Genomic DNA, 23,844 nt, shown 5'->3' on the forward strand with positions numbered 1-23,844 from the left:
GGTCCCCGGCGTCAGACCTGGGAATAGTTGGGTCTCGGGCTGGGCCCTTTCCTTGGGCATGAATTTAACCCCAGTAAATACGATGGGGAAGTGATGCTGAGAATAGGAAGTGATGTCTTAATCTGTTTATCAGTATCTGTTAACTTTTTAGCTAGGTGGACCAGAACCGTCCAAATAGAAATTTCTCTGTGCGATGGATCCTGCTTTTCATTACGTGCCATGAGAGCAAGCGGGAGGACAAGGGAGATTCCTCCTGGCTTACATCTCCTGCAAAGGGGGTTTTGCAGGGAGTGACTCCAGGGCTTGGGTCACGTCTCCTGCTCGTTTTGCAGATACCAGCCTTGGAGAGCCGGAGCTGGGTGAGGCTCGCCGACGCTGGCCGGATCCTGCGCTCGCAGGTCGCATTCACGCTTTTATCTGACAGCAGGAAAAAGCGCGGAGGCTCCCCGAGCCTTTCCTGCTGCGTAGCCGAGGTCAAAACATGGCGAGAGAGAAGAGAGCAGGAACACACGGAGCTCATGAAACGTGTCTTTGTGCTTTCCAGATCGGGGGAGATGTGAATTTTTACCCTGTGCGTGAGTCTGACTCATAAATCAAACAGTTACATGAATAACCGGGCAGATAAGAATAAAGATTTTAAAACCCCAGAGGAATAAATAGTCCCTAGACAATGGGACCCCTCTGTGCGATCCGGCGGTAGATACACGCCTGCCATAACAGAACAATGACCGCTGGCCGGCCGTGCACAGCCCCAGTTTCTATCACTTATCGCTCGCCCCAGGCGACGTCGAGGTTTTGAACTTGCTCTTGCTGGCAGCCGCTCGCATCAGGGCACGGCTGGAGGAGGGTGTCCGGACTCGTGTCCTTTCGGCTGAGCCCCCCGTGGCTTCGCTGGGATGGGGAGGAGATGCCGCAGCCCCGCAGGGCATCCGAGCCCGGGCGGGCAGTGCCTGGTACCCGATGTGACAACCCTCACGTGTACCGCGTATCTCGTGGGATGTTCTTGCACCCTTAGCCAGCTGCCTCGGAGGGCTTGCCTACCTTCGCGTGCCAGTCCCCAGTTTCCTCGGCCAGTTAAGCCATAAGCATAACAACTTGGTGGTTCATGTGGGAAGGATTTGGGGGGGGTCAGTCCTTTCGGGGGAGTGCAAGAGGATGCAGTGACCGTGAGATGGGTCGGGGAGCTGAGCTTTGTGTTAGATGTTGGTTGAATTGGGATTCGGGAGGGGAGGAAGGACAGGTCCTCGGTGCTTGTGCAAGTCTAGCGAAGACACGTGTGCCGTGGGTAGGACGCAGAGCACGCCAACACGCAGCAGGGTTGGGGAAAGGAAAGTAAAAAAAAAAAAGTCCTGCGTGTTTTAGCCGAGTGATGTAACTTGAAGATGGAACCAGCTCAGGCACGTGAATGTGTTTGGATGCTTCGTGCACAGACCTATCCCCATCCCCATCCCCTTGGTGTGCAGGATGCAGCCGGCCGGCTGGTGCAGGGGCTTCCCCATCCTGCCGGCCCGAGCCGTGCCGGAGCGGAGGTTTGCCGGAGAGGGGAGGCGGATGGCAGCCCCGTCCCAAGCTGGCCTGGCACCGGTGGGGACTTGTGTTGGGAAAGCTGGAGAATTTCTTGCTCTTCAGCTAAAGTTCATGTCCTGGCTGCCGCAGTCAGAGGGGAGAGCAGGTTTTACGACTTTGAACTTAGCTTACGTGCCTTTGGGATAAATTAAGGGTAAAATTTCCTGAAATTGTAAATGTTTACTGCGTGCGGATCCAGAGCGGTGTATATTTAAGGCTGGCAGAGGGCCAGGCAAGCAGATGTGACACAGACCAGGCGGTACGCTGCTTAGGAGCCCAAGCGATTGGATGGGAAGAGGGAAGGAAGGGGTAGGAAGAGGTATGGAAGTGGCTACTGAGGAGCAGTGCCGAAAGAGCCAAGTACCGGCGGAGCAGGCGTTGCTTCCATTGGGATGTGTCTACCATGCACAGCTCTCGCAGAGACCCTACAGGAACTTCTCTATTCCCAGGAGCAGGCTGGCGGAGCGGCTTGTGCACAGGCTGCGTAACTGCTCAAACCCATGCCCCTTTCGTCTTGTGCTTTGGCGGTTCTTATTGGAGATGGGTGTCCCTGCGACCGTCCAGCCCGTTCCTGCCTCCTGATCTCTGTAGCTCTTCCTCTGGTTGGTGCCCCAAATTCTTTCCTCCCGCTTCTCCTCTTCTCGTTGTTTCCTTTCAGACGTGCTGGCTGTCTTTGGTGCCGTTTGGAAAGCATCTTGCTCATGGCACGGTTTGGGTGGAGGCTCTGCTGCCGACTTCCAAATGAAACCAAGGTGCCTGTTTTTGTCGGATTTCATTCAGGTGTAATTTCCAATCTGTTTTTATGTCTAAATAACTGGGAAATCATGCAGTGGCTACCAGCCTGGTTGTTTCTTTGTCAGCGGGGAGGAGAGCTGAGGGCTCTCAGGTTCAAGGCATCGTGCGATGGGCAGCACATGCTGCGTCCCCTGCCTGGGATGGGGCTCCATGCTGCATCCCCTGCCTGGGATAGGTTCCCATGTTGTTCCATGCATTTCTCTGTCCCGTGGGTAATGGGGCTGGTGGCTGCACTCAGGAGGAGGAGGCACAGTAGGTTTGTATCCACTTTTTTTTTTTTTTTTTAATGGTTTTGAGTGTTTGAGATGAAAGATACTGCATTATCAAAGGGCAAATCTGCGGGAGTAACATCCTCCCACCTGCTTTTGCAGATTTGGCCTTTGAAATGCCGAGCACGTAAAGCAACGGACTCGCCGGGAGCCCTGTGTGCCCCTGGATGGCTCAGCCTGCTGCTCAGGGTGGGAGCGTGGTCCAGCGGCCGTCGGGGCTGGCGAAGGCGACCGCTGCCGCCCCGTCTCCCCCCCCGGGGCAGCTCCCCGGCCGCCTCCTCGCGTGAGAGCCTCCCGTAACGCCGGGGCAGAGCGTGCCGGCAGCTGTGTTGAACAGGTAGGGCAGGTATGGGGAAACGCTCAGGGCCCCGCGCTCGCCGCAGAGCTCCTTCCCACCTGCGAGCCCTGATCAAACACCTCGACGGGCGGCCCGAGTGGGAGCCATGATGTAATCTTGGGAACCCAAAACAATCGGCCCTTTCATGGCAAGACGATAACAATCAAAACAGTATGTAAGGGCCTGCCATGCAAGAATACACATGCACATTATACACTGGAGGGAATTGAAAGCCGTAGTGAAAAGGGGCTTGTTAAGAATATGTAGCCTGCTTTCATAATCAGTTTGTAAAAGAATAGGCCCTTGAAAACAAGGGTTTAGGCTTATAGAAGGCTTTCTGTGCCTTGACCTTGCAAATATGCAGAGATGCCAACTTTTTTTTGAAAGTGAACTCGGAGTCTCCCAGCGTGGTGCCACAGCAGTTGGCAGGCGAGTTGGGGTAGGAGGTCCAGCCCCGGTACGTTCCCGGGGGCCATGGAGTCTTTCCCTCTCGCCACGAGGAGCTGGTCCTCGGTGGAGCTCCACCAGGATGCCACGGTTTTACCTTTTCTTCCTTAAAACTGCAGCACTGGGCTCTGCTGCAGAAAAGGATGAGCCAACGCAAGGGCAGACCCATCCCAGCGTCGCTGGCTGCCTGCAGAGCTCTTGTGTAGATGGCATGTGTCCTAGTGACATTTCTGTTCCCAGATCGAGAAGGTTACGGAGGATGTCACTGCCATCACCACCGTTTTACAGATGGGGAAGCTGAGGCAGAGAGCTGGGAAAGGTAACATGTCCAACGCATGTTAGCTCCTTGATCCTGGATGCTTCCAAGGACACCTGAGTTCGTTGTGCCCAAACAGAGGAGACACCCAAGTGACATTCCCATTCCCATGTTGGCCGGCGTGCCGGTGGCAGAGCTGCTAACGGGGCACGCGCATCCCCAGGCAAAGATCGGTGCGGTTTCCCTTGGGCTGCTCTTTCTTCAGACTAATGCATGTTTGTAGGTTGGGGATGAGCCACAGGTTATCGTCCCTGTCTGCAAAATGTCTTCTAGCTGGATATGGGTGACCCGTCAGACCAGATGGGATCTGCTTCTAACGCTCCTCTATCAGTTATTCCCCACCTTCCTCGCTTTAGAGACCCTAATGTCTCTAAATGTTTCATCCTGATGATTGTCCCTCTGGCTACGATGGCTCATCTCCCCATTCTCATCTCCTCTGTGTCCCGTAGCTCGCCGTGGGCACCCGGAGGTTCGGCTCCCCTGGGCCAGGCTCCTCCAGTCTGTCTTTGTGCATCTGTTTTACAATGTATTTCTTTGCAGTCGGGGGAAGCCTTCCAAGAATCCCCACCTATTTCCGTAATAAGGACGTCTTTGTTTTCCCCGTACACAATGCAGCTTTGATTCAGTTGCTTTCTCACCGACCGTGTTGCCGTCAGCTCGACACGGGAGCTATGGAGAAGGTGTGAGGTGTGCACGGCTCGGCGGCAAAGGGGGAGAGGAATGTCCCTTGGGATGGTTTTATTTCACAGTTGGGGCATCGGAGGTAAATCTTCTTTGCCTTAGCACCCGGACATCTCCCAAGACGCTGCGCTGGGCAAACAGAAGTGGCCCCTGAGCAGCGAGTGGAGGTACCCTTCGTGCAGTGAACCGAGGCAAAGCAAATAGGAAGGCTTATGTGTTCCTGGCCTCCATGTTGTCATGGAGTTATCCTCATCCTGATAAGATTAGTGTCCCTGGGAAAGGCTCAAAAGGCCCCAAAGTCCAAGAAATGTTTAGGCAGAGCTGCGGTGGGAGGAAGCATCGAAGGAACGAGTGGTCCTAGGGATGGGGGAGTCTGGTCCGGGTGAGCAAAAGACATTTGCGGGGACATGGAGGGACTGGAGGCCAGGAGATGACGTGGGGACCTTCTCAGCCTGATGCTGAGCCCAGAAGGTCCTTTCTGCCCGGCGGGTGTCCCAAGGCAGGAGCGAGAAACCCCACGCGCAGGGACGTCTGTGGCCGGGCGCTGGGTCTCCGGTGGCCTTTGCCTCTTGCCCTGCCGCACGCCGAAGCTTCGTGTACCTGCGCCCGAAGCCTGCCCGGACTGCAGCGTGATGCCAACACCCACGTTTCTTGGGAAAACCGGTTAAAATCTTGACCTGGGAGGAGGCACACCTTGCTGCCTCCCTGCCGAGGGCTGGGGGAACCGGGTGGCCGTCGGTGTTGAGCGCACCGTCACCCGTTGCACACCGGTGCACGTCGCTCGCCGCGGCGTTTGCGTGCCGTGGCACGTGGCCCGTTGCTTGCTGTACTTGCCGAGCCGGCTGCAGCCCCATCCCCGGCACGTGCCAGACCCGCTGGGCATCTGGTGCTGCCGTGGAGGTGGCCCAAGCTGTGGGGCCGGGGCCGGTTCTTGCTTTCAGGGAGCCCTGATGGGTTTTGCGAGGGTTGTGAGTGGGAGACAGAGGAGGAGGAGAGCAGGGGCAAACCCACCTTCTCCTGCTGGTTCTTTCGCCGGGTTAAATTCCCCTTCCTCCTGCCCCTCGGGGCTTGCTTTCCCCCCGGGGCTGCTGCGGGGCAAGGGGTCAGCGTGGGGTTCCCTCCTCCCGGCGGGACCGGGGGCGAGGGGGGGTCTCACCCCCCTTTCCGTACAGACCCCTCCATTCACACCTCCTTCTCCCACCCCATTAATTTGTTGTGGTCGGGGCCAGTAATAGCTGCTTTGTGCGAAGGCGAGGGAAGGAGGAAAAAAAAAAACCCAGCGCACAGACAGCGGCTCCAGTGTTTTCTAAAAGGGATGTTTTTCCCCCTCCGTTCTCTCTCTCTTTCCCTTGAATAATGTTTTTGATTGTAATAGCCTGTCCTGGTTAGGGAAACCCACAGCCTCTCCCCCTTCCCCTCCCCTCTTCTGTAAACCCTTGTAGAAGTTTAAACAACCCAGAGAGATTTTTCTCACCAGTCTTATTTTACTAATAGGAAACAAGTGTTTAAAGCAGCAAAGGGAGCTTTCAGCTGCTGGCAAAGGAATAACTGACCTTGCAGAGAGGCACTGGGGTCCTGCTTGGAGCCGTGGGCTGGGGCAGGTCGCAGCCCGGCATCTCGCTGCTGGAGCTTTGAGACTCCTGGGACGGTCGCGCTCTCTGTGTTCCCCCCAGGGATGGGCCACGGCCAGCTCCACCGACACACACCAGTGAAGCCGTGATGGGAGAAGTGCTCCAGCTGTGGAACAAGTTACCGTTCGCTCTCATGGAGCCGCTCAGCCTAAGGAGCCCATGCCATAAAAAACGAGCCCCATTTGGTTCGGTGCTTGCAACATTTTTTGTTCCTTGAGTGAAGGAGAAAACTCCATATCCCAATTTCCTGGTTTTCACCAAAAAGCCCAAACTCCTGCTGAGCTGGAAGGGACCCTGGACGAGAGGGGAAGGATTGGTCCCGAGGCTGGAGCAAATCCCGGCTGAGGATAGGTGACGGCATGGGTGGGGGGTGCTGGGAGCAGCCTCTGCTCGACGAGGTGCTGGTGCACGGAGCTGGGGTGCAGTTGCCTCCCGCATAGAAGATCCAACAAACCCTCCCACTGCAAACCCAGCTTTCGTGACCGCCAGCTGTTCACAGAGCTATTGCCATTTTGGATAAGCTCCGGATGATGTGGTGGTCCCACCATGGGGTCACTGCAGGGGAGAGAGAAGCTCCCGGCTCAGGGAGCGCGGCGGCAGGCGCTGGGTGCTCTGGAGGTGGATGCTGAAATAGGTATTGGGTCTAAGTATCGAAGGGGAGAGGGCAAGCGAGGAGAAACCTCACCTAATTCTCTGCCCTTGAGCATCCCTTCAGACCTCTCCTGTCCACCCTTCAGTTGTCAACTCTTAAGAGCTGTGTTTTCTGCCACTGGGGACATGGGGCTTTACTTGGAGCAGTTCAAGTTCACCGTGTCTGCCTGCCTAACGCCCTTTATCAGGCTTTTTATCTCTTGTGCCTGGAGGAGCGGTCCTCAGAGCAGCCTGCCTCCTCCTGTACTGCTTTACCGATGGACAGACCAGCTCTGGGAGTCCACGTGCCGCCTTTCCATAGGATGCAAGAGGGGGAAAAAAGAGAGAAAGCAAGCGAAATCCTGTGGCTAAAATATACTTCTCCTCTGACAAGCCCCACGGCTGTAAGGCTCACGCAGGGGTGGTTATGGTTAAGGATGGTGCCGGTGAGAGCTGGAGCAGGTTATGGGAGAGGGTCTGGCCGCCCCGGGGGCTGCGTTGGGGCCCCTCTGGCAAAGCCCCCCTGGGATGGAGGAACCCCGACCCTCTGGGGGACCTGCGAGCCCGAGGCCACCCCAAACACCAGGATCCAGGGATGCTGCGGCTCCCGAGAAGCCTCGGGTTGGAAATGCCTCGTGGGGCCTCCCTCTTCTCCTCCGTCTGGTCTCTGTCGCTCCCAGGGCTGGTGCTGAAGCTGATGAAATGCTGCAGAGCTCTTTGAAGATGAGGTTTTCTGTGTTCACGTTAAATATTAGCATGACTAGCCCCAGGGCTAGCTGTGCTTCCATTCAAAAGGCATATCTTTAATAATGTCTTTTTTTTTTTTCCCAGCTTGCAGCAGCCAGCTCCAGGCTGTGCTTTCCACCTAATATATATATATATATAAATATATAAAATACATATATATATTTGTGCTTTTTTGTGTGGATAGGAACTTAGCAATCGGGATTGGGATTCAGAATTTCCCGGAGGGCCTGGCCGTCAGCCTGCCTTTGCGTGGTGCTGGATTTTCAACATGGAAAGCGTTCTGGTAAGCTGAGCTCCTCTTCGCTCGTGGAAACGAGAGCCCTCCGCCAGCAGCTCCTGACGAGCGGGTGCCTATAGATTTCTTCCCTGTATCCGTTTGCGTTGCTCTGTCATTGAGCTGCCCTTGGGATGGGCTTGCTCCAGACCTGCCGGGTCCCCTCCTGGCATTCACGGAGAGCTGCTGTTGGGAGTGCTGCTGGTTTCCAGCTTTGAGGAAGGGCGGTGAGCGCTGCCCTGCTCCCTCCGCAGTGCCCAAGCTCAGCTCCGAGCCCCCAGCTCCCAAGGGATCCATCGGTGATCCCGGTGGGTCACCCCATCCTGCTTCAGCTGCCTGCTGAGCGCCTGTGGTGAGCTCCCAGATCCTGCACTAAATGTTTTTTTTGGGTTTGTTTTTTTTTTAGAAGTTTTTTTTTTAATTTTTATTTTGTTTCATTTTTTTCTCTCACTTCACTCTGGGCTGGATTTCAAACCCACTTTTATTTTTTCTTTTCCCTGAGGTGAAAAAGCCAAGGGCATGAACCCTGCGAGCGCAGGGCTGCGTTCCTGCCCGTGCACGTGTGCTCGGCCGGGTGATGGATGGGAGGGCAGGGGGACGGCTTGGAAACGGCTCCCGCCAAAGCTTTGTTTTCTTTTCCTCCCACCCACCTCCAATTCAGTAAGCGCAGCCGGTGCTGGGACTTGCACCGGGATTGCTGCTGCCGGGAAGGGAGTTCCCATGGTCCGGAGAGTTAAAGCAGTCCTAGAGGGAAAGAAAATGAGAGCGAAGAACACAATTTCATCTTGGTTGAGGCTGTGGCCAGATGTCCTCTTTGAGATTGAGCGATGCTGGTTGGAAATGTTTCCCCTCTGACCCATCCCTGCCTGTGAGCTGGATCCCCAAATCCCGCAGAGCTCTTGGGGGAAGGAATCGGATCGTGCCTTAATTCCTTTCCTGGAAAAATCAGCTAGGTTAGGTCAGATCACCTTCGCTGCCCGTTTAAAATGATCCAGGCGGCTTGGCTTGGCGTGGCCGGCTGGCCGACCTTCTCCCGGCCACGGTGATGTTAGGGAAGACGGCGGGATGGGGAGCTGCAGAGCCCCAGCAGCCCCGCGGGAGGGCTGTGCCGTCCCTCACGCCGGGTCCCTGGTGGCTTTTAGTCTCGATCTTTTGCAGGTACGGGCAGCTGAGTGGCATGGTGGAGCCCTTAGCCGGCGTTTTCGGTGCCTTCGCCATGGTGGTGGCAGAGCCTCTCCTCCCCTACGCCTTGGGCTTTGCCGCCGGAGCGATGGTCTACGTGGTGATGGATGATATCATCCCCGAGGCACAGACCAGGTGAGACCCTGTTGGTGCCCGCCACTAAAGGCAGATAGACGCGGAGGGAAGCGCAGAGGACTCTGGAAGAATCCTTTCCCTTGCCCGGATGAGCTATAAAGCAGCGCTTCCCTCATCCGAAAAGCCGGTCCCGGCTCCCAGGAGCTCACACCCTCCCCTTTTCTCCCTGCAGTGGCAACGGGAAGCTGGCTTCCTGGACCTCGATATTAGGATTTGTGGTGATGATGTCCCTGGACGTTGGGCTCGGGTAGGGCAACGCGCCGCTCCCCAGGAGAAGACTTCAGAGCCATTTGTGCAGCGGCGTTTGGAACCGGACACACGTTATCCTCTAGACTTTTTTTGTATATATATTTTTTTGGATCTGGTTTGGTGTTGATTTCCTATAATTTTATATCTCTTCCTCCCCTCCAACGTCATATCGATGGTTTTCAAAGCACAAATACAGGTGGTTCCTCGCAGGTCCTGGTTTCCTTTCGCCACCAGATTTTCTTTTCCTCTCGGGAGGGTCGTTGGACGACGCGTCGGCTGGGCTGCAGGTCACCCTGTCCTTTCCCTTCCGCGCTGGGCTGGTTTCTGAGTCAGGTCGCTCTGGGTTTTGATCATCTTTGTTTTGTAGAAGATTAGAAATTCACTGTCGCGTGTTTAAGCTGGTCTGTGGTTAAGTACCAAGGCATTTGAATGGAGTAAACTCCTTACAGAGTCTGAATTTCCACACTTTTTTCGAAAGGCAGGTGGAAGGCTTTATAGGGCTAAGATAACACGTACAGCACTCTGTGGGATTGCAGGTCTCGTGTAACCTGCGGGTCCTTGGGAATGTTCTAGGGTATTTGTTTTGATAGATGCAAATAGTCCAGGCAAATAAAAATGAATTTTCTTGGGATCTCTGTAAGAGGGAAATGTCATTTTTTCCTAAATTTATCTGCTAAGTGGGCATTGATCCAACGCACTGTGTCCAATACCCCGAGGTTTTCTCTGAAAAAAAAAAAAAAACAGGAAAGAAGAATTTTTGTGTTTTCTAGCATATACTCTTTGAAAAGGCAAGGTGTGGTCGTCCGTGTGGTCGTTGATGTGCTGCCTGACTGGAGTACAGCAGGATACGTTTCCACGTGGGCCCGTGACTGTGTCTGGCCTTCCCGAGCGATTGCTGGTTTACGGCTGCTGGTTCCAGTGGTTCATAACTCCCCGAAGAGCCAAGGCAGGTTTTTCCCGGCGGTGGCCCTAGTCACACTTCATCCCTCAGAAGACCTCGGAGCTGAGTTAGGACCTGAGCGTGCCGGGAGCCCTCATCTTCCTGAGCAGCATCAGGATGAAATAATTCATCAGGGTGAATTAATTATCCTACCTGAAGAGCCAGAAACATGCACCATGTATACTTGCCTCTTCACCCTCTGCTTTTCAAGCATCTCTTGTTGAAGAGCCGTTCCGGAGCAGGCAGGATTAGTCCATTCCGGGCTGAGGAGCGAGCCCTGCCCATCCCTCCCTCTGCTTGGTGCGCACTCCAGCGAGGAGCAAAACTCCGAAGCTGGAAGGATGCTGTAAACCATGCCTCCCTCTTCGCTAAGGATGCTTCTGTCTTCAGTAAAAAGAGATTGATTAGACCTTTCCGCAGGAATAACTGGATCGCCTGGCTGCTGCCTGCATCTCAGTCCCTCTGCAGCCGCAGGGCTCTCGGGGGAGCGGGGCTGCGAGTGTGGGGGGGTCCCGGACCACCGTTCGGTCCTGCCGGAGAAGCTGCAGGAAGGGCAGCCAAAGGGAACAGGCTTGAATAAACTAAGCTAGAGCCATGCATTTTTGTTTGGTTCATTTTTATTTTTTTGGGTTGGATTTCATTTGTACTTCATTTGTGTGTCACTATAGATGATACAAAACTACTGTTCGCCAATGGATTTGACCTTTTAACTGTGATTGGTTTCAATAAATGGGAAGTTCAGAGTTTGCACTGATCTATTTTCATCCCTTAAAACCGTACCTTTGCTTCTCCTCCCTCTGTTCTGCTACGTTTCTTTTCTCCAGCTTAATTGTTCTTGGCTTGTCAAAGGTCCTGCCTCTCAACCAGGAAGGCAGCTTCTTTGGGGAAGAAAAAAGAGGGGAAAAAAAAAAGCCGAAGAAAGGCAGCTTCGCAGTGCCTCATCCAGGCACCCGTGAGTGTGTTTTAGTGTTCACTGGGTTGCTGCAGCTGGCCAGCTCACCCCCAGGTCCAACGCCTGACACTGGTTTCATGCCTTATGACTCGGAAAAAAACAACGGCAAGAAATCCCTGGGGTAAAAAAGCAGCTCTGCCTGCACCGACCTGGGGGTACAGCTACCGCGGGGGTGTACACACGTGCACACACGTGTAAGGACCGTCCCTGGTTCGGCTCAGCCCCGCGGGAGGCTGTGACCGCATCCCGCAGCCCTGCGGCGAGCCGCAGGGGTGATGCTCGTCTGGGGCAGCCCGGAGGGCTGCAGTCCCGGGGTACGGGGATGGGAAGGGGGACACGACCTTCCCCGGGATCTGCGGGGCTGCGGAGATGAGCCGGGTCTCTCCGGGCACAGGGGAAATTTGGGGTTATGACTCTCAGTGGGAAAAATAAGGGATGTCAGGACTGTCTTTTTCAAACCAGGTGAGATCTGTCCCTGCCCTGGGGAGGGAGAGGGAAGCGAGCAGCCCACGGCTGGGAACAAGAGCCCTTTGCCCCTGTGGCCGGTGTCTCCTTCCCAGTTCCACCAGTGGAAAGGCTGGGCAATCTCCCACCACTCTTCACCTCGTTTCTAGATGCACTAGAAGTGTCAGCCCTCTGTTTTCTGCCGAAAGACTTTCAGCCCTCTGTTTTCCGCCAAAAGCCTTTGTGTGAAATTTAAAAACTTCAGGGGTGTCCACAGGTCGGGATTTCTCGCAGACTGCTGGTGATATTTTCTTATTTGATTTCTGGCCTGTGGTGTAAGTTGGTAAAAAAACCCCACATTATACATTTAAAGGCAGTCTTGTAATCAGATTGCTGTGAGCTAATATCACGTAAAGCATTTAATCCCGCTTAGATGTAGCCAGCTGAGATAATTATGTACATTGGACCTGTAGGAAGCGAGTGGGAAGGGTGATGCAGAAAGCACATACGAAAATCCTTCTTTTCTGTTTGTACCCTGGAGGTGAATGAAATTATATATCTATTCCTTGGTATGATTGAAAAGCTGGCCGGGGGCCAGGCCTGAAATTACCCGTGGAAACAACAGCTGTCAATGAAAAGGTGGAGTTCAGAGCAAAGGCAACATAAACACACAGCCAAGCCCCGCAAAATGGAGACGGGCTCTGCTCGTCGGCCGGGAGGAGCTGGTTCTCACGCAGAGACTGAGCTGGAGGAAAAAGAGAGAAAGGTTATCCCGTGGTTGGAACTGGATTTTGGGAGACTGGGGTGTGCTTGGCCCCAAATCCTTGCCTGGATGTGCGTGCTGGGATGCAGCCGGGGCTTTGTCCTCCTGCGCGGGGGGGCTTTGGCAGTGCTGTGGTCCCTCCCCATCACAGGCAGCGGCCGCTGAGCCCCCTTGGAAAAGCGGTCCTGTGATTCTGCTGCTCCGAAATGGGGAGAAACCCCTGGCCCGCAGCACAGGGGGCTGTACGCCCATGGTGAGCACAGAGCGGGGGGGTTCTGTCTTTCCATCCTTTTGATGGGTGACGGTCAGCCTTTGGAGGGGCACAGCGGTGCCTGGACCGGTTTGAAATATCCTTTGAGCCCTGTACAAGTGTAGTATTAAATTGTAGCATCAGTGCTGGTGATTTCTCTCCCCCTACTAATTTTTCAGTAAAGCCTCACATATACAAAACCTTTAGATTCTTGGTTTTTTTCTTAAAATGTAATAACTTTTTGCATTGGCTGGAGGAAAACTTAAACCGTGACTCCTCTCCATCCAAAAGCCTCAAACCCCAAAGGTAAAGATCTTTTCCTAAACAGTGCACGTATGTGCTTTTGCGATGGGGTTTAAAAATAACCCCAACCCCGGTATAAGTTTGTGGCCTGCTTGATGATGCTTTTGTGGATGTTTTGGGGTTTTGCAAGCCCTGCTAATGAAGGCGGGCGACCCGAGCGTTTAGCTGAGACTGGGAAAATCCCCCAATTCTTCACAGCCCCGGAGGTGGCTGCATTTGGCAGCGGGCGAAGCTTGGCGGTGGATCGGCGCTGCGTGTGCAAGCACGCGTGCCCCGGGTGCGAAGCTGGTGCTTGAAGAGCTTTGCCAAGCAAAGTTGCCGCAAAAAAAGCCCGGCAATGCAGCGCCGGGTGTATTTTGCTGCTTTTCTTGTGTTTTTTTTTTCTTTCAGAGGCTGAACCACCGAGACGCTGTCCTGCGGGATGGCCGTGGGCACGGTACCCAGTTGGGCAGTTAATGGCTGGCAAGAAGATGATGGAGGAGTCCACGGGGAAACTTCTCCGCAGACAGGATTGCTGCCCGGGACGAGCGTCGGGTTGTGCTTACGACTAAGCGGTGGATGGAGAGGCTGCTGATAGCTCGGGTGCATGACACTGTACGCGTGTTTGCCGGGGGATTAGAGCTTTGAAGAGGGGATTATTTGGGGCTATGAGTGCGTAATGCAACGCGTCGGGTTTCTCCCTTCAGGGACGCGGCTGATCCATTCCGCCCGGAGCTGCGGGGCAAGGAGAAAGCACCGTCCCCTTTGCTCTGGGCAAATCCCACCACGCTCCCTGCCTCCGTGCAACGCCAGGCAGCTCCCGGTGGGCACCGGGCGGCACGTGGCAGGCATGGAAGTTGGCACCGCGGCACGACGCCTGCTCGGCTGCCGCTTTTCCCTCGCCGGCAGCTCCTTCTGCCTGCCCAGCTCTCGGTTCGCTGCCGGCCGGGGAGAGCGCGGCGAAGGGCCGTGGTTACCGTTGTGCAACCGGGGCAGGGAAAGCACACGTTTCCCCGTGCCGGCGTGACACGGCTCACGTCGCCCCGTGCACGGTGCCGTGAGTCAGGGAGCAGGAATGGGTGCGTGGGCCCCGCGCGGGTGCCGGGCGTTCGCCGGCCCGCGCCGGGATGCCGGGGAAGGCGAAGGCGGCTGCGGTTTGCAGGGCTGGGCGGGGACAGAAAAACCCCAAGCGAGGGCTTTGCACGCAACCGAACAATAATCCCATTATTAGGGCCCACGCCGTCAAACAAAACACGGCACAAAACATTACTCGGGCTTGCAAGATGCGCGCCCAGGGTAGATCGTAGCACCTGAGTCATTGCTTATAAAGGAACGGCTTTCACCTCCCTCCCCTCCCCTTAGGAAAGAAACAATTCAAACCCGAAGACAAAATGACTTCTATTCTTTGTACGCGGACTTTGTTGTACTTGGCAACGAGGCTGCAATTAAAATTGAGACGCTCGCTCTCGTGCGCACGCACGCAGGCTCCGAGCTCGAGAACAAACGTATGGCTCCTCTTCCTGCTCGGAGCTTGCTCGGGTGCCCCAAGCCCATCGCGCTGGCCCCGGCCGTGCCACATTGCCTTGCTTCATCCCCAAGGTGGATCCCCCAACCTTAGGAACAAGCCTGGTTCTGCGGGACTGGAGGGAAGAAGAGAAATTATGGCTCAGGGCACCCTTTCCTAGGGCAGATATGACAGGGTCGTTGAGTTGCTAGGGGGGATTTAGTGCCAGTCTCTCTTTTTAGGTATATATTGGCACGCTCTAAGTACATGTATTGAGTCTTGCATGGCCAGCCAGCCCTCAAAAAGCTATGTGCTTGTGTCCGTGCTGGGTTGGTGGGAGTGTAGCTCATGGATGATCTGCTGGTTGCCTTTCTCCTGGTTGCTTTACTTAAATAAACTTCATTTCAGCTGACCGATAAAAGGGTGGTGGCTGTAGAAAGGTTCCTCTCTGCTGTCTCGGAGGGACATTCTCCACGCGGTTTCTTACGAGTTGTGTGAGGTGGGAAAGGTCGACACGAGGGTGAAATGCCATCGGTCCAGGAATGGCTCCGCTCCAAATTCTTTGATCTGGAGGGTTGTTCCTCACGGGAAAAGGGGGAAAATTACACACTGTGGGATCTGCACATAGCACAGCTCTGATCTTAGTGCCTCTTGTCTTGTTTTAAGGCTTTTACAGTGGGGAGGGCAGTTGTTAGTACAAGAACAGGGAGAAAATATTCTTAGTATGTCCTTGGTTGAGATCTCTGGGGTATGTTTCTGTGCCTTATAATCCTACGAGGGGGTTCTTGAGAGCAGGAAACCGAGCCTGAAGGTTTATTTTAATATAATCTTACAAAATGCTGATGATAACTAAAAAGCTTTTGTGTCCAGAGCTGGTTTGCACGGGGAATTGTTTAAATCTCTCTCTCGCTGTTGCCTTCCTGTGTTCTTACAGGACCAACAAAAGCATTACAGACCCGACACACGCTCGCTCCCCATCTCGTCTCGTACAATCCTTCTGCTGTGCCTGAAGCAGAAAACAAAACCGTCGCTCCAAAACCCATATGAAAACAGGAGGGAAGAGAATGGCCTGGATCTGCTTTCCTTTTACTGCAAAATAATTTCCCTGCCATAAAATTACCAGCAAGAGCCAAGGGAAGATTAGGTCATAGGGAAAAACGCTGGTTGGGAAACAATGGAGGGAGGTGCTGGTAACGGCTGGGGTGCGGGACTCCCCACCGCCCTGGGCTTCCCCCAGGGACCCCCACCTCTGCCGGGACCCCCACCTCCGCAGCCCCAAGCCCCAGCTCTCCCCCAGCTCCACACAGGACAGGCGTCAGCACTCCCCCCCCTTTTTATTTCCCTTTCTTTCCCAAGGTTAAAACGACAGCAAAGGCTGGAGCATCCCAGTTTCTCCCAACCTGGGCTGGCAGCAGCGGCAGGCGTGAGGTTGCGCTTAGAGCACAAAGCAGCATCTCCCAACGCGCTTTGTTTTCGCCTTTCCTTTCCAGACCATAATTTGTCCCGGAGCTGATCTGCCTCCAGCCCTACCGAGCGGCTTGGCTCTGCCGGTGGATGGACAAACCCTCCGGAGGGGTTTGTGGGTCTTTTCCCCTGAATCTGGAGTTGCTGGCGTGTCCCTGGAGGTCAGAGAGCCCCGGGAATTGGGGGGGTGATGTCTTAAAACTTGTCTTGGTGCAGGTTCCACCTCCAGTGCCCTCCAGTTCTGGGTGGTGGCTGCCTGCACCATGGAGAAAAACCTTTTGGAGACCAGGGAAACAAATCCAGACAACAAAGGGGCCCCGGGGCCTCCCAAGTCATTAAACAAATTAAGTTGTTTAGAACAAGGAGGCCCAGGTGACTGGGTGTGAAAGCCCCCGAGGCCTCAGTAATTGCTGTGTAAAGGCAGCACTGGTGGGTGGAAAGGAGACAAAGAGATTTTGGGGGATTTTTCCTCCTGCCCCGTTCCCCCTGGGTGCAGCCGGCAGCAGCTCCAGCCCCGTTTGGCTTCATGGGGTGCTCGGGGACTTGGCCACGCTGGTACTGGGAGCCTGAAGTGATGCTCTGGTCCAGCGAGGTGCCCTCCTGTCCCTGTCCCTGTCCCTTTCCCCTGGGGTGGGGTGGAGGGAGAACTCGCCAGCCCTCCCAAGCGTGCTTCATTTCTTTAAATGGACCTTGGCTCCGAATCCCCCGAGGTGTTTGGTTGCCTCTGAGACCGGTCCTTGCTCTTGCTGCTTCCCCAGGCTCAGAAGAGGTGGGTGAGCAAAAGGGATTTTTTGTTTTTTTCTCCTTGTGCAAATGTTTTTCCCTTCTGCTTTGTGCAAAGGCGAGAAGAGTCCCCCTCCACGCCAAAATACGTGGTGTATCTAAACCTCTCATAGCTCCAGAAGGAAATAGAGGAGGTGCTGCCTTGCCTTTCCTTTCAGCCAAGGAAGGATGCAAAATTCCTGAACTCAGCTGCCTCTTCATTTCCAGGGTTAGACACACGCTGTGCTCAGACAAGATGACAAGCTGATGAGGTGGAGCATTGCAATCTCCCTTGGTGAGCCGGAGCGGGATGCTGTGGCTCGGGAGATGCGGGAGGGAGCGGGAGCCTCCGCCGGACCTCGGGACCCCCAGCTCCAGCTTCCCCAAGCCCCACGGGCTCGGCGCTGGCCGTGTAGCGTGGGCTGGGCATTCGTTTCTTAAGGACATCAACCTTTCAGGTCCCTTTTAATTATGATTTGATCAGCACTTCTCAAATCAAGAAATCTGAAAATACGAGTGGGAAGCACTACCTTCTGCTGCAAAGCTGTGAGCCGGGAGGGGACGATGTCCCTTCTGGAGCCAAATGCTGAGTATTTAATCACAACTATTTAATATGGCCAGGACCAGCTCCACGGGGCTGCTTAGCACCACGTACCTCGGCTCGGGCATGGCTGGGCTGAGAGACCCCATTTGCAAAGGTTTTAGGTGCAGTCAACACAGAGAGGTCTCTGCAGGGTCTCGGGCTGCTGTTAACGTGGCCAGCTGCCCACTTACCCCACCCAGTGTGGAAAACACTGGTGAGCCCCAAGCAGAGGTCTGAGGTTCCTCCTCCGGTGGGGGTGGCTTCTCTCTCATCTTTTTTTTTTTTTTTTTTTCCTCCCCCTCTTCTTGAAGCTCTCCGAAACAAGTGCTGTTTTATTGCAGATAATTTACCAGCTGCACAAAGGCTGCCTTGTACCGCTGAGCTCCAGATGTTTAACATTTCACAAAAAACCTAATCATAAGGTACCTGTTTCACTGGAGCACCAGCTGAACTGGATGGGGAGAGAGCCGCCGTCCCGGCTTCGCCCTTCCCTTTCACAGGCAGCTGCCAGCAGATCCCAGCCTTCGAGAGAGCCCATAATACCTGGTGCATCGTAGGTGCCTCAGAGTCACTGCTCACGCTGCCCTTGTTTTGGGGCGCAGGGGCTGCGGAGCAGGGCCAGCCCAGCTTTGCCCAAAACGGGCTTGGCAGGAGCGGCTGCAGGGGCTGATCCCTTTCCCTAATCCCATTTGCAGGGGCTCTCCGCAGCAGATCAGCCTCCGACGGCTCTGTCGGAGGGTGCCTACAGGTAGGGCCAGGGGTAGGAATATCGGCTTCCCACCTGTGACCCCTGCTCGTGGGAAATGGGCATCTCCGGGATGGGAGATGCTGCCCCAGCAAGAGGCTCCTGGGAGGAGAGCTGGAAGGGTTCGTACGGGGGATTTTTTTGGGGCTCTGGGGACAGCGATCTGCAGGTCTGGGTTGTCCCCAGGGGCTCTGGCACAGCCCCGGGTGTCCGGCTGCTCCATGGCTCTGCCCTCGCTGTAGCGCCGGCGGTGCTGGGCTCCTCCCGGAGAAGGTGGCCTCGGGATGGATCCTGCAAAGTCCTGAGGGCTGTGGTCCCGCAGAAGAGTGGTTGCCTGGCTCTGCTCCATCCCCACCCCATTCCTCTGACTGCAATCCCTTAATTGTTTCAAAAAAAGCACATGACAAAAGGCAGGGAGATAATTACAGTCCCTTGCTCCCCCCTTATCTCCAGGGAGAGCGTGTTGGGCAAATAGCAAACAGAGAATTAATTCTGGCGGTGGCCGAGGCTCCGTGGACCAGGCTCTGAATGGCAGGCAGGGCTGATTTACTGCCGTTGTTCACAGCTATATTCAGCATTTTATTGCGCCTATAATTATTGTTTTCCGTCAGGATCTCGCGGAGATGTCAGGCCGGCACCAGCCATTTCCCACTCCCGGCGCGTCCCACCTTGGTGGAGGAGGACAGGCAATGCAGCCCAGTGTCCCCCAGCGTTTGGGGACCCGCTGGCTCCCGGCAGGCAGTGACCCCCTGCCTTGCCATCGATCTGCCATGCAGATGAGCACATGTTTCTGGGATGCCTTCCTCCCAAAAACCCGTGGTCGGGGGCTGCGAGAAATGAAGGCGCAAGCTGCGGGTCCCCTGTGCCCTGGGGCCGTATTTTCTGCGAAGGGTGATGGAGGGAACACGTGAAGGAGGTGGTGATGGCCATCTGGTCTCACGTGGACACGGCAGAATCCGACCCACCCTTCGGCTGGATGAGGCATCTCGTCTTTAAGATCCAGCGTGAGAACGAGCCATCACCCTGCGGTTGGTGGAGGTGGAAACCCAAGCGCGCGCGTTTGCTGGGGAGGCAGGAGGAGAGCTGCCCATCCTTCTCGCCTGCCAGAAGGGACGCTTCGCCGCGGGACGGCCGAGCGGGCGACCGGCTCTCCTGGCAGCTGAGAGGCCTCGGGAGTGGACTGACCCACTGGCAAGTGCTCCCCAGCCAAAGCAGCCCCTCATTCTCATGCAAAACGTGCAAGGGGGGAGGGAATGAATCCCTCCATTGGGGAGCAGAGCCGGGCGACTTTGCCGCAATGAAGTAATCCTCCCCCGGCACCCTGAGCATATAAAGCACCGCAGAGCACAAGTGCCTCTCTGTCCCGTCTCTTTCTTCTCTTTCCCTTTAATAATCTTACTCTTTTGTCCCCATACGTTTACCCTCCGTGTCATTGTCCCCTTCCGCTCCGGTCGCTGGCTGCCCATCGCAGCCGGACCCTCTGCCTTGGAGGTGCTCACGGTGCCACCTGTTTTTTCCACTTTATTTTCCAGGACACCTGATGTATTTATTTTCTTTTATTTTTTTGCCTCTGGTTTAGGGTCTATTAAGTTTACTCCTTCTTCCCCTGCCCTGGGAGACCCGGTTAATGAGTAACCATAGCGTGCTTGGAGGCAGCTGTCTCAGACAAACTGACGGAGACTTTTTTGGAGCTGCATAAGGGAACGTTTGTTCTGCAGCTTCTCAATAGATCCTTGTGCAGGAGGCAAGAAGTGTGGGGAGAGAAAGAAAGAGACACTAAATCACTGGACTCCTTGAAAATCTCGCTGCGTGTGTGTGTGTTTTTATTCCTTTTTATAATACATGTCAGATGAGTCACCTTTTCAAGTTTAAATAATGAATTTATCTTCACAACGGAGCACACAATGTACTTTTTAACAGCGTTTCAGCTTTAAAGTTCTTTTTAAGTAACTTAAGTATAAAACACACAGCCTATATATACACTGGCATAGGGTTAGCGTCACATGAGTGTGGTTTTTCTTTGTCCCAGTCCCAGCGTAGAGCAGATTTTGCTCTCACGGTTCATAATTTTACCTGTTCCCTTCCTTTGCTTTTGTTATATGGAGACATTTTGGGGGTTTTATCAGATCTTTGCCATCTGGGTTAAAGGCTGTTTTGTTTTCCCTAGGATGCCTGGCTGACGGGCCAGGTAGGAGATGGAAGCCCGTGTGCCGTGGAGGAGAGCAGACTGGGCGAGCGGGTCCTGTGCCCCAGCTCTCCTGCATGACCTTGGCAATGGCATTTAAACCTCTCTTCCCTGCTTTGCTTTTGTCACTATGCAAACAGGTGACGGATGTGCCTTTTCTCCTACTTGCGGTGGTTTTATCCTTCCTAGTGTACCGGGAAGGTTGTGGAGGGTGGATGGGATGTTGTGAGCAGGCAGAAAGCCGTGGGAGCAGGGTACCAAATTGCTCCTGGTTGTCTTGAAATGTCTCTCCCTCTCTCTGTGGCTCTATAATTTTTTGGTTCCCATCAACCTTCGAGTTTCTCGTGGCCAGCTGTGCACCTCGGAGGGCCTGTTGTGTGCCTGCAGGGCTTGCTTGTGTGCTACGGAGCATCACACCCACCAGCCAATGTCCCCACGTGGCTCAGGTCACAGTCCCTGCTCCTGGTCCCTGCAGCCAGACTGGGACATCGTCGCTTTGCAGCTCGGCGCCGTGCTCTCGCTCTTGCCCTGGGGTCCTGGGCATCCCCCATTGCCCCCCACACCGGCATGCCGTGGGATGCAGGATGGGGCAGCCTGGCCCTGCATCTCCTGTTGGTGCCAGCGCTCCAACTCCCATCACCCAGCCGGCTGCAGCACCTCGTATGTATCAGGACCAGTGATGGTAGCGAGATCCTTCACGCGTTCCTGCTCTACGCTTGCTTGGGACAAGCGAAGCACGCTCACGCCGTCAGCAGCAGTACGGAGGGAAAAGGAGTGTTTCCCGAGGTGTAGCCGTCCTTCCTTCGCGGCTCCCCGCAGCCTCTCGGCTGCGTTCAGGGACAGCTTTGCTCCAGCTCTCTCCGGAGAGGTTTCCCACCGCTCTCGCAGCCGGACGAGGCAGCGGGAGCGTGCGGAGCGGTGCCCGTGCGGGAGCAGCCCATCCTTCCCAGGGACCCGCCGGTGTGCGCTTGTGGTCCAGGCTGCGATCCAGCACCGGGGAGAAAACTGAAAACATGTAACCACACTTTTCCTCCTCTTTTACAAAACCTCAGTTTGGTTTTTTTTTTTTTGGTTTTTTTTTTTGAACTTTGGGGTTGGTTCAAGTTTTGGGTAAAGATTCAGGTTGTTTGTGTTTTACCTGAAACGCAGCTCCCTGTTCCCTGGAGCAACAGATCTTTATTGGCTCTTGCAGACACTTGGCACTCTCAGTGCGTAAAATAAAAAGCTTTTTGTTTCCATACTTCAATATATTTATATATATTTAACTGGTTCGGGGAGGGTATTTGAAGGTCAGAGGACTTTCAGAGGTTACGGTGGTGGCCAGGCCCTGGGAACAGCCGTCCTGTGGGAACTCATTCCTAGCTCACCCTTCCCAAATCTTTTTTATTTTGCCAATGCTGATGCCCATCACTAAATGCTTTTTTTTTTTTTTTGGTAAAAATCAACAGCAAAGTCCACAGTGAACTTTATAGATGTGCCATTCACAAACTGGTGTGGTAAAAGTAACATGACCTCAGGCTGTGAACCCAACCGTGCTACCAAGAAGGTGTTTGTACTAACAAAACTTTTACAAGAATAAGCAGTTTTTCTGGCTCCACCCTCCCACCAAAGGCTGGTGCAGCTGCAGGTTGGGGCAGACGGGCTCCAATCGCCTCGTGGTGCTTTCCCCGTTTGTCTGGAGGAATCAGCATCCCAGTTCTTTCTCCCTGCCAAATACTGACCGTCAGCAATTCGGTATCCCGAGGATATTTTCAGCTGGAGAAGAATCAGTGCCCAACCATCCTCCTGGTGGTATTTCAGCCCGGTTCGGCAGCGTAGCTGTGGCACAGAGACTCTAACCCCAAAGCCAGCCCTGGAGCAAGGCGCAGAACTTGCCTCTCCAGCAAAACCCTCTTCCCTTTCCGTTTGCTGTTGCGCTGAGGTTTTCCTCAGCTTAAAAGCTGTCACAAAGCAACTCGGAGCCAGCGGCCGCAGGAAGTTTTGCCCTGTGTTCCGCAGCCCTTGGACCAAACCGCCCCGTCCTCCTCGCCAAGGAGTGCCCCGAGTCCCTGCCCTTGCGGGATAAAGGATGCTTTCAGCTGCTCTAAGCAGATCTGCTGGGAAACCAGTGATTTTCCCTGACTTGGAAACATCTGGTTGACATTCTTACATCCACAGGCTCTTGTGTAATTATCCTTATTACCTGATCCGCATGCACTGTATCTCGCTTTATGGGTAACCCTGCTCTCCCTCCCCGCCCACACCACCCACCACCATCACACAAGCACACGGGCCACTTTCTTAATTAAAACTTTGTGCTTTCTTCCTCTGGCTCAGGTCTCCCCTCCCCATCTCAGCAGTGGCTGAGGAATGCGAGACAGGAATGCTGTCCTCTTGCAAGGAGCCAGGGAAGGGGGGGGCAGCTATCACTTAAAAACAATGTCTTTGTGTTTCCAGCCTGCTGTAGTCACGCAAGGCCGTGCCCGGCCGCCCGCCCCGTGCCTGCTGCCTCACCTGGCACCGACACGGCAGAGTTCAGCATCTTCCAAACCCTTTTTACCATCGCGTCATATTCTTGCAAAACCAGACCTGGGAGCATCCCATAAATCAACGCCAAGCTCCTCTGTGAGTAAGTAGCTCACCTTTCCATTTCAATTCCTTCCTCAGACTGTCCTCGGAGGCTGGCTGGGGGTCTCTGTGCGGAGCAGAGGTACCTCGCCGGTACCCGGGTGCTTTGCACGGTCCTTTATTCCAGTTGGAAGTTGCTGGCAAAAGCCCGTGGAGCCGCGGCAGAGCCTTACAGCGCTGCGAGTCGCTTCGGGTGATGATGTCTAACAGCGCCGTGGCCTGTGGGTGCGTGGCTCTGAAGGAAATGCCACTAGAAAAGGCAGCAAAGCTTCTTAATTAAGTTATAAAAACGGTAATTTGCCTTCCGAAATCCCGGGCCAACCGACCACGCAGCTCTGTGCTTCCACGTGCTCCAGCCGATAGGAGCCCTTTAGAGACCCAGTTCAGGTCTTGCTGGGTCAGCAAGAGCCTTCCCATTGACTCCAGCGAGCTTTGGGTCTCATCCTGCCCGTGAGCATCACAAGGCCAAGCGCTCCCATCCCACCCAGCGCGATGAGTCTTTGCTGCGGAGCAGCTGGGCCAGTTCTGCATCCCTGCATCTGTCTGTCTGTCTGTCTGCCACCCAGTCCTGGGTTTATGGTCTGAGCCGCTTTCGGGGGGGTTCCTGGCTGAGACAGGTGAAGGACAGCACGCCGAACCCCGGTACCTCCAGCATCTCCCTCCCCGCTATAAATACCAGATTAGCATCTGCCATTTTTGGTGCTGATGCTATGATTTTCCACCCTCGTTAGCCGCTCCTGAGCTTTCTCACCTGGTGCCCAGGGCAGGCTGCCTGCCTGTGTTTCTCATTTGCTGGTTCAAGTCCTGCCACATTTGGGAAGGTGCAACCTCTTAGGGGTGAAGGATTCCTAAAAGCAAAGGGAAGCTGGAGCCAAGCGGGGCTCCGGAGGGGAGGGAAAAGGAGCAGGGAGCTCTTCTCCGCCGGTGACTCAGAGGCAGAGCGGCAAACATCTGCTCGCACGCAGCCAGCCGGAGGAAAATAAGCTCCATCATTTTACTGACCGGCGAGAAAAGGGAGAAAAAAGGAGCAGCCAAATTTCCGTGCTTGAGTAAAAGCAGCGGAGCTCTCAGAGGCTGGAATCGGGATTTTCCCTGCCACTTCCC

The 23,844-nt window shown here is 54.8% G+C and overlaps 1 protein-coding gene across 2 annotated transcripts in view; it reads left to right on the top strand.

Moving 5' to 3' along the window:
- SLC39A11 (solute carrier family 39 member 11) overlaps positions 1-10,949 on the top strand; it is a 98,604-nt gene extending 87,655 nt beyond the window's left edge. For both annotated transcript variants that reach the window (XM_052807957.1, XM_052807955.1), the window contains exons 8-10: positions 7,604-7,702; positions 8,852-9,010; positions 9,183-10,949. In XM_052807957.1, coding sequence (XP_052663917.1) covers positions 7,604-7,702; positions 8,852-9,010; positions 9,183-9,261 — 337 coding nt within the window. In that variant the 3' untranslated portion in view covers positions 9,262-10,949. The remainder of the gene's footprint in view (positions 1-7,603; positions 7,703-8,851; positions 9,011-9,182) is intronic.
- The last annotated feature ends 12,895 nt before the right edge of the window (positions 10,950-23,844 follow it).

The sequence above is a fragment of the Harpia harpyja genome, chromosome 14 (genome assembly GCF_026419915.1).
Source record: "Harpia harpyja isolate bHarHar1 chromosome 14, bHarHar1 primary haplotype, whole genome shotgun sequence".
NCBI lineage: Eukaryota > Metazoa > Chordata > Aves > Accipitriformes > Accipitridae > Harpia > Harpia harpyja.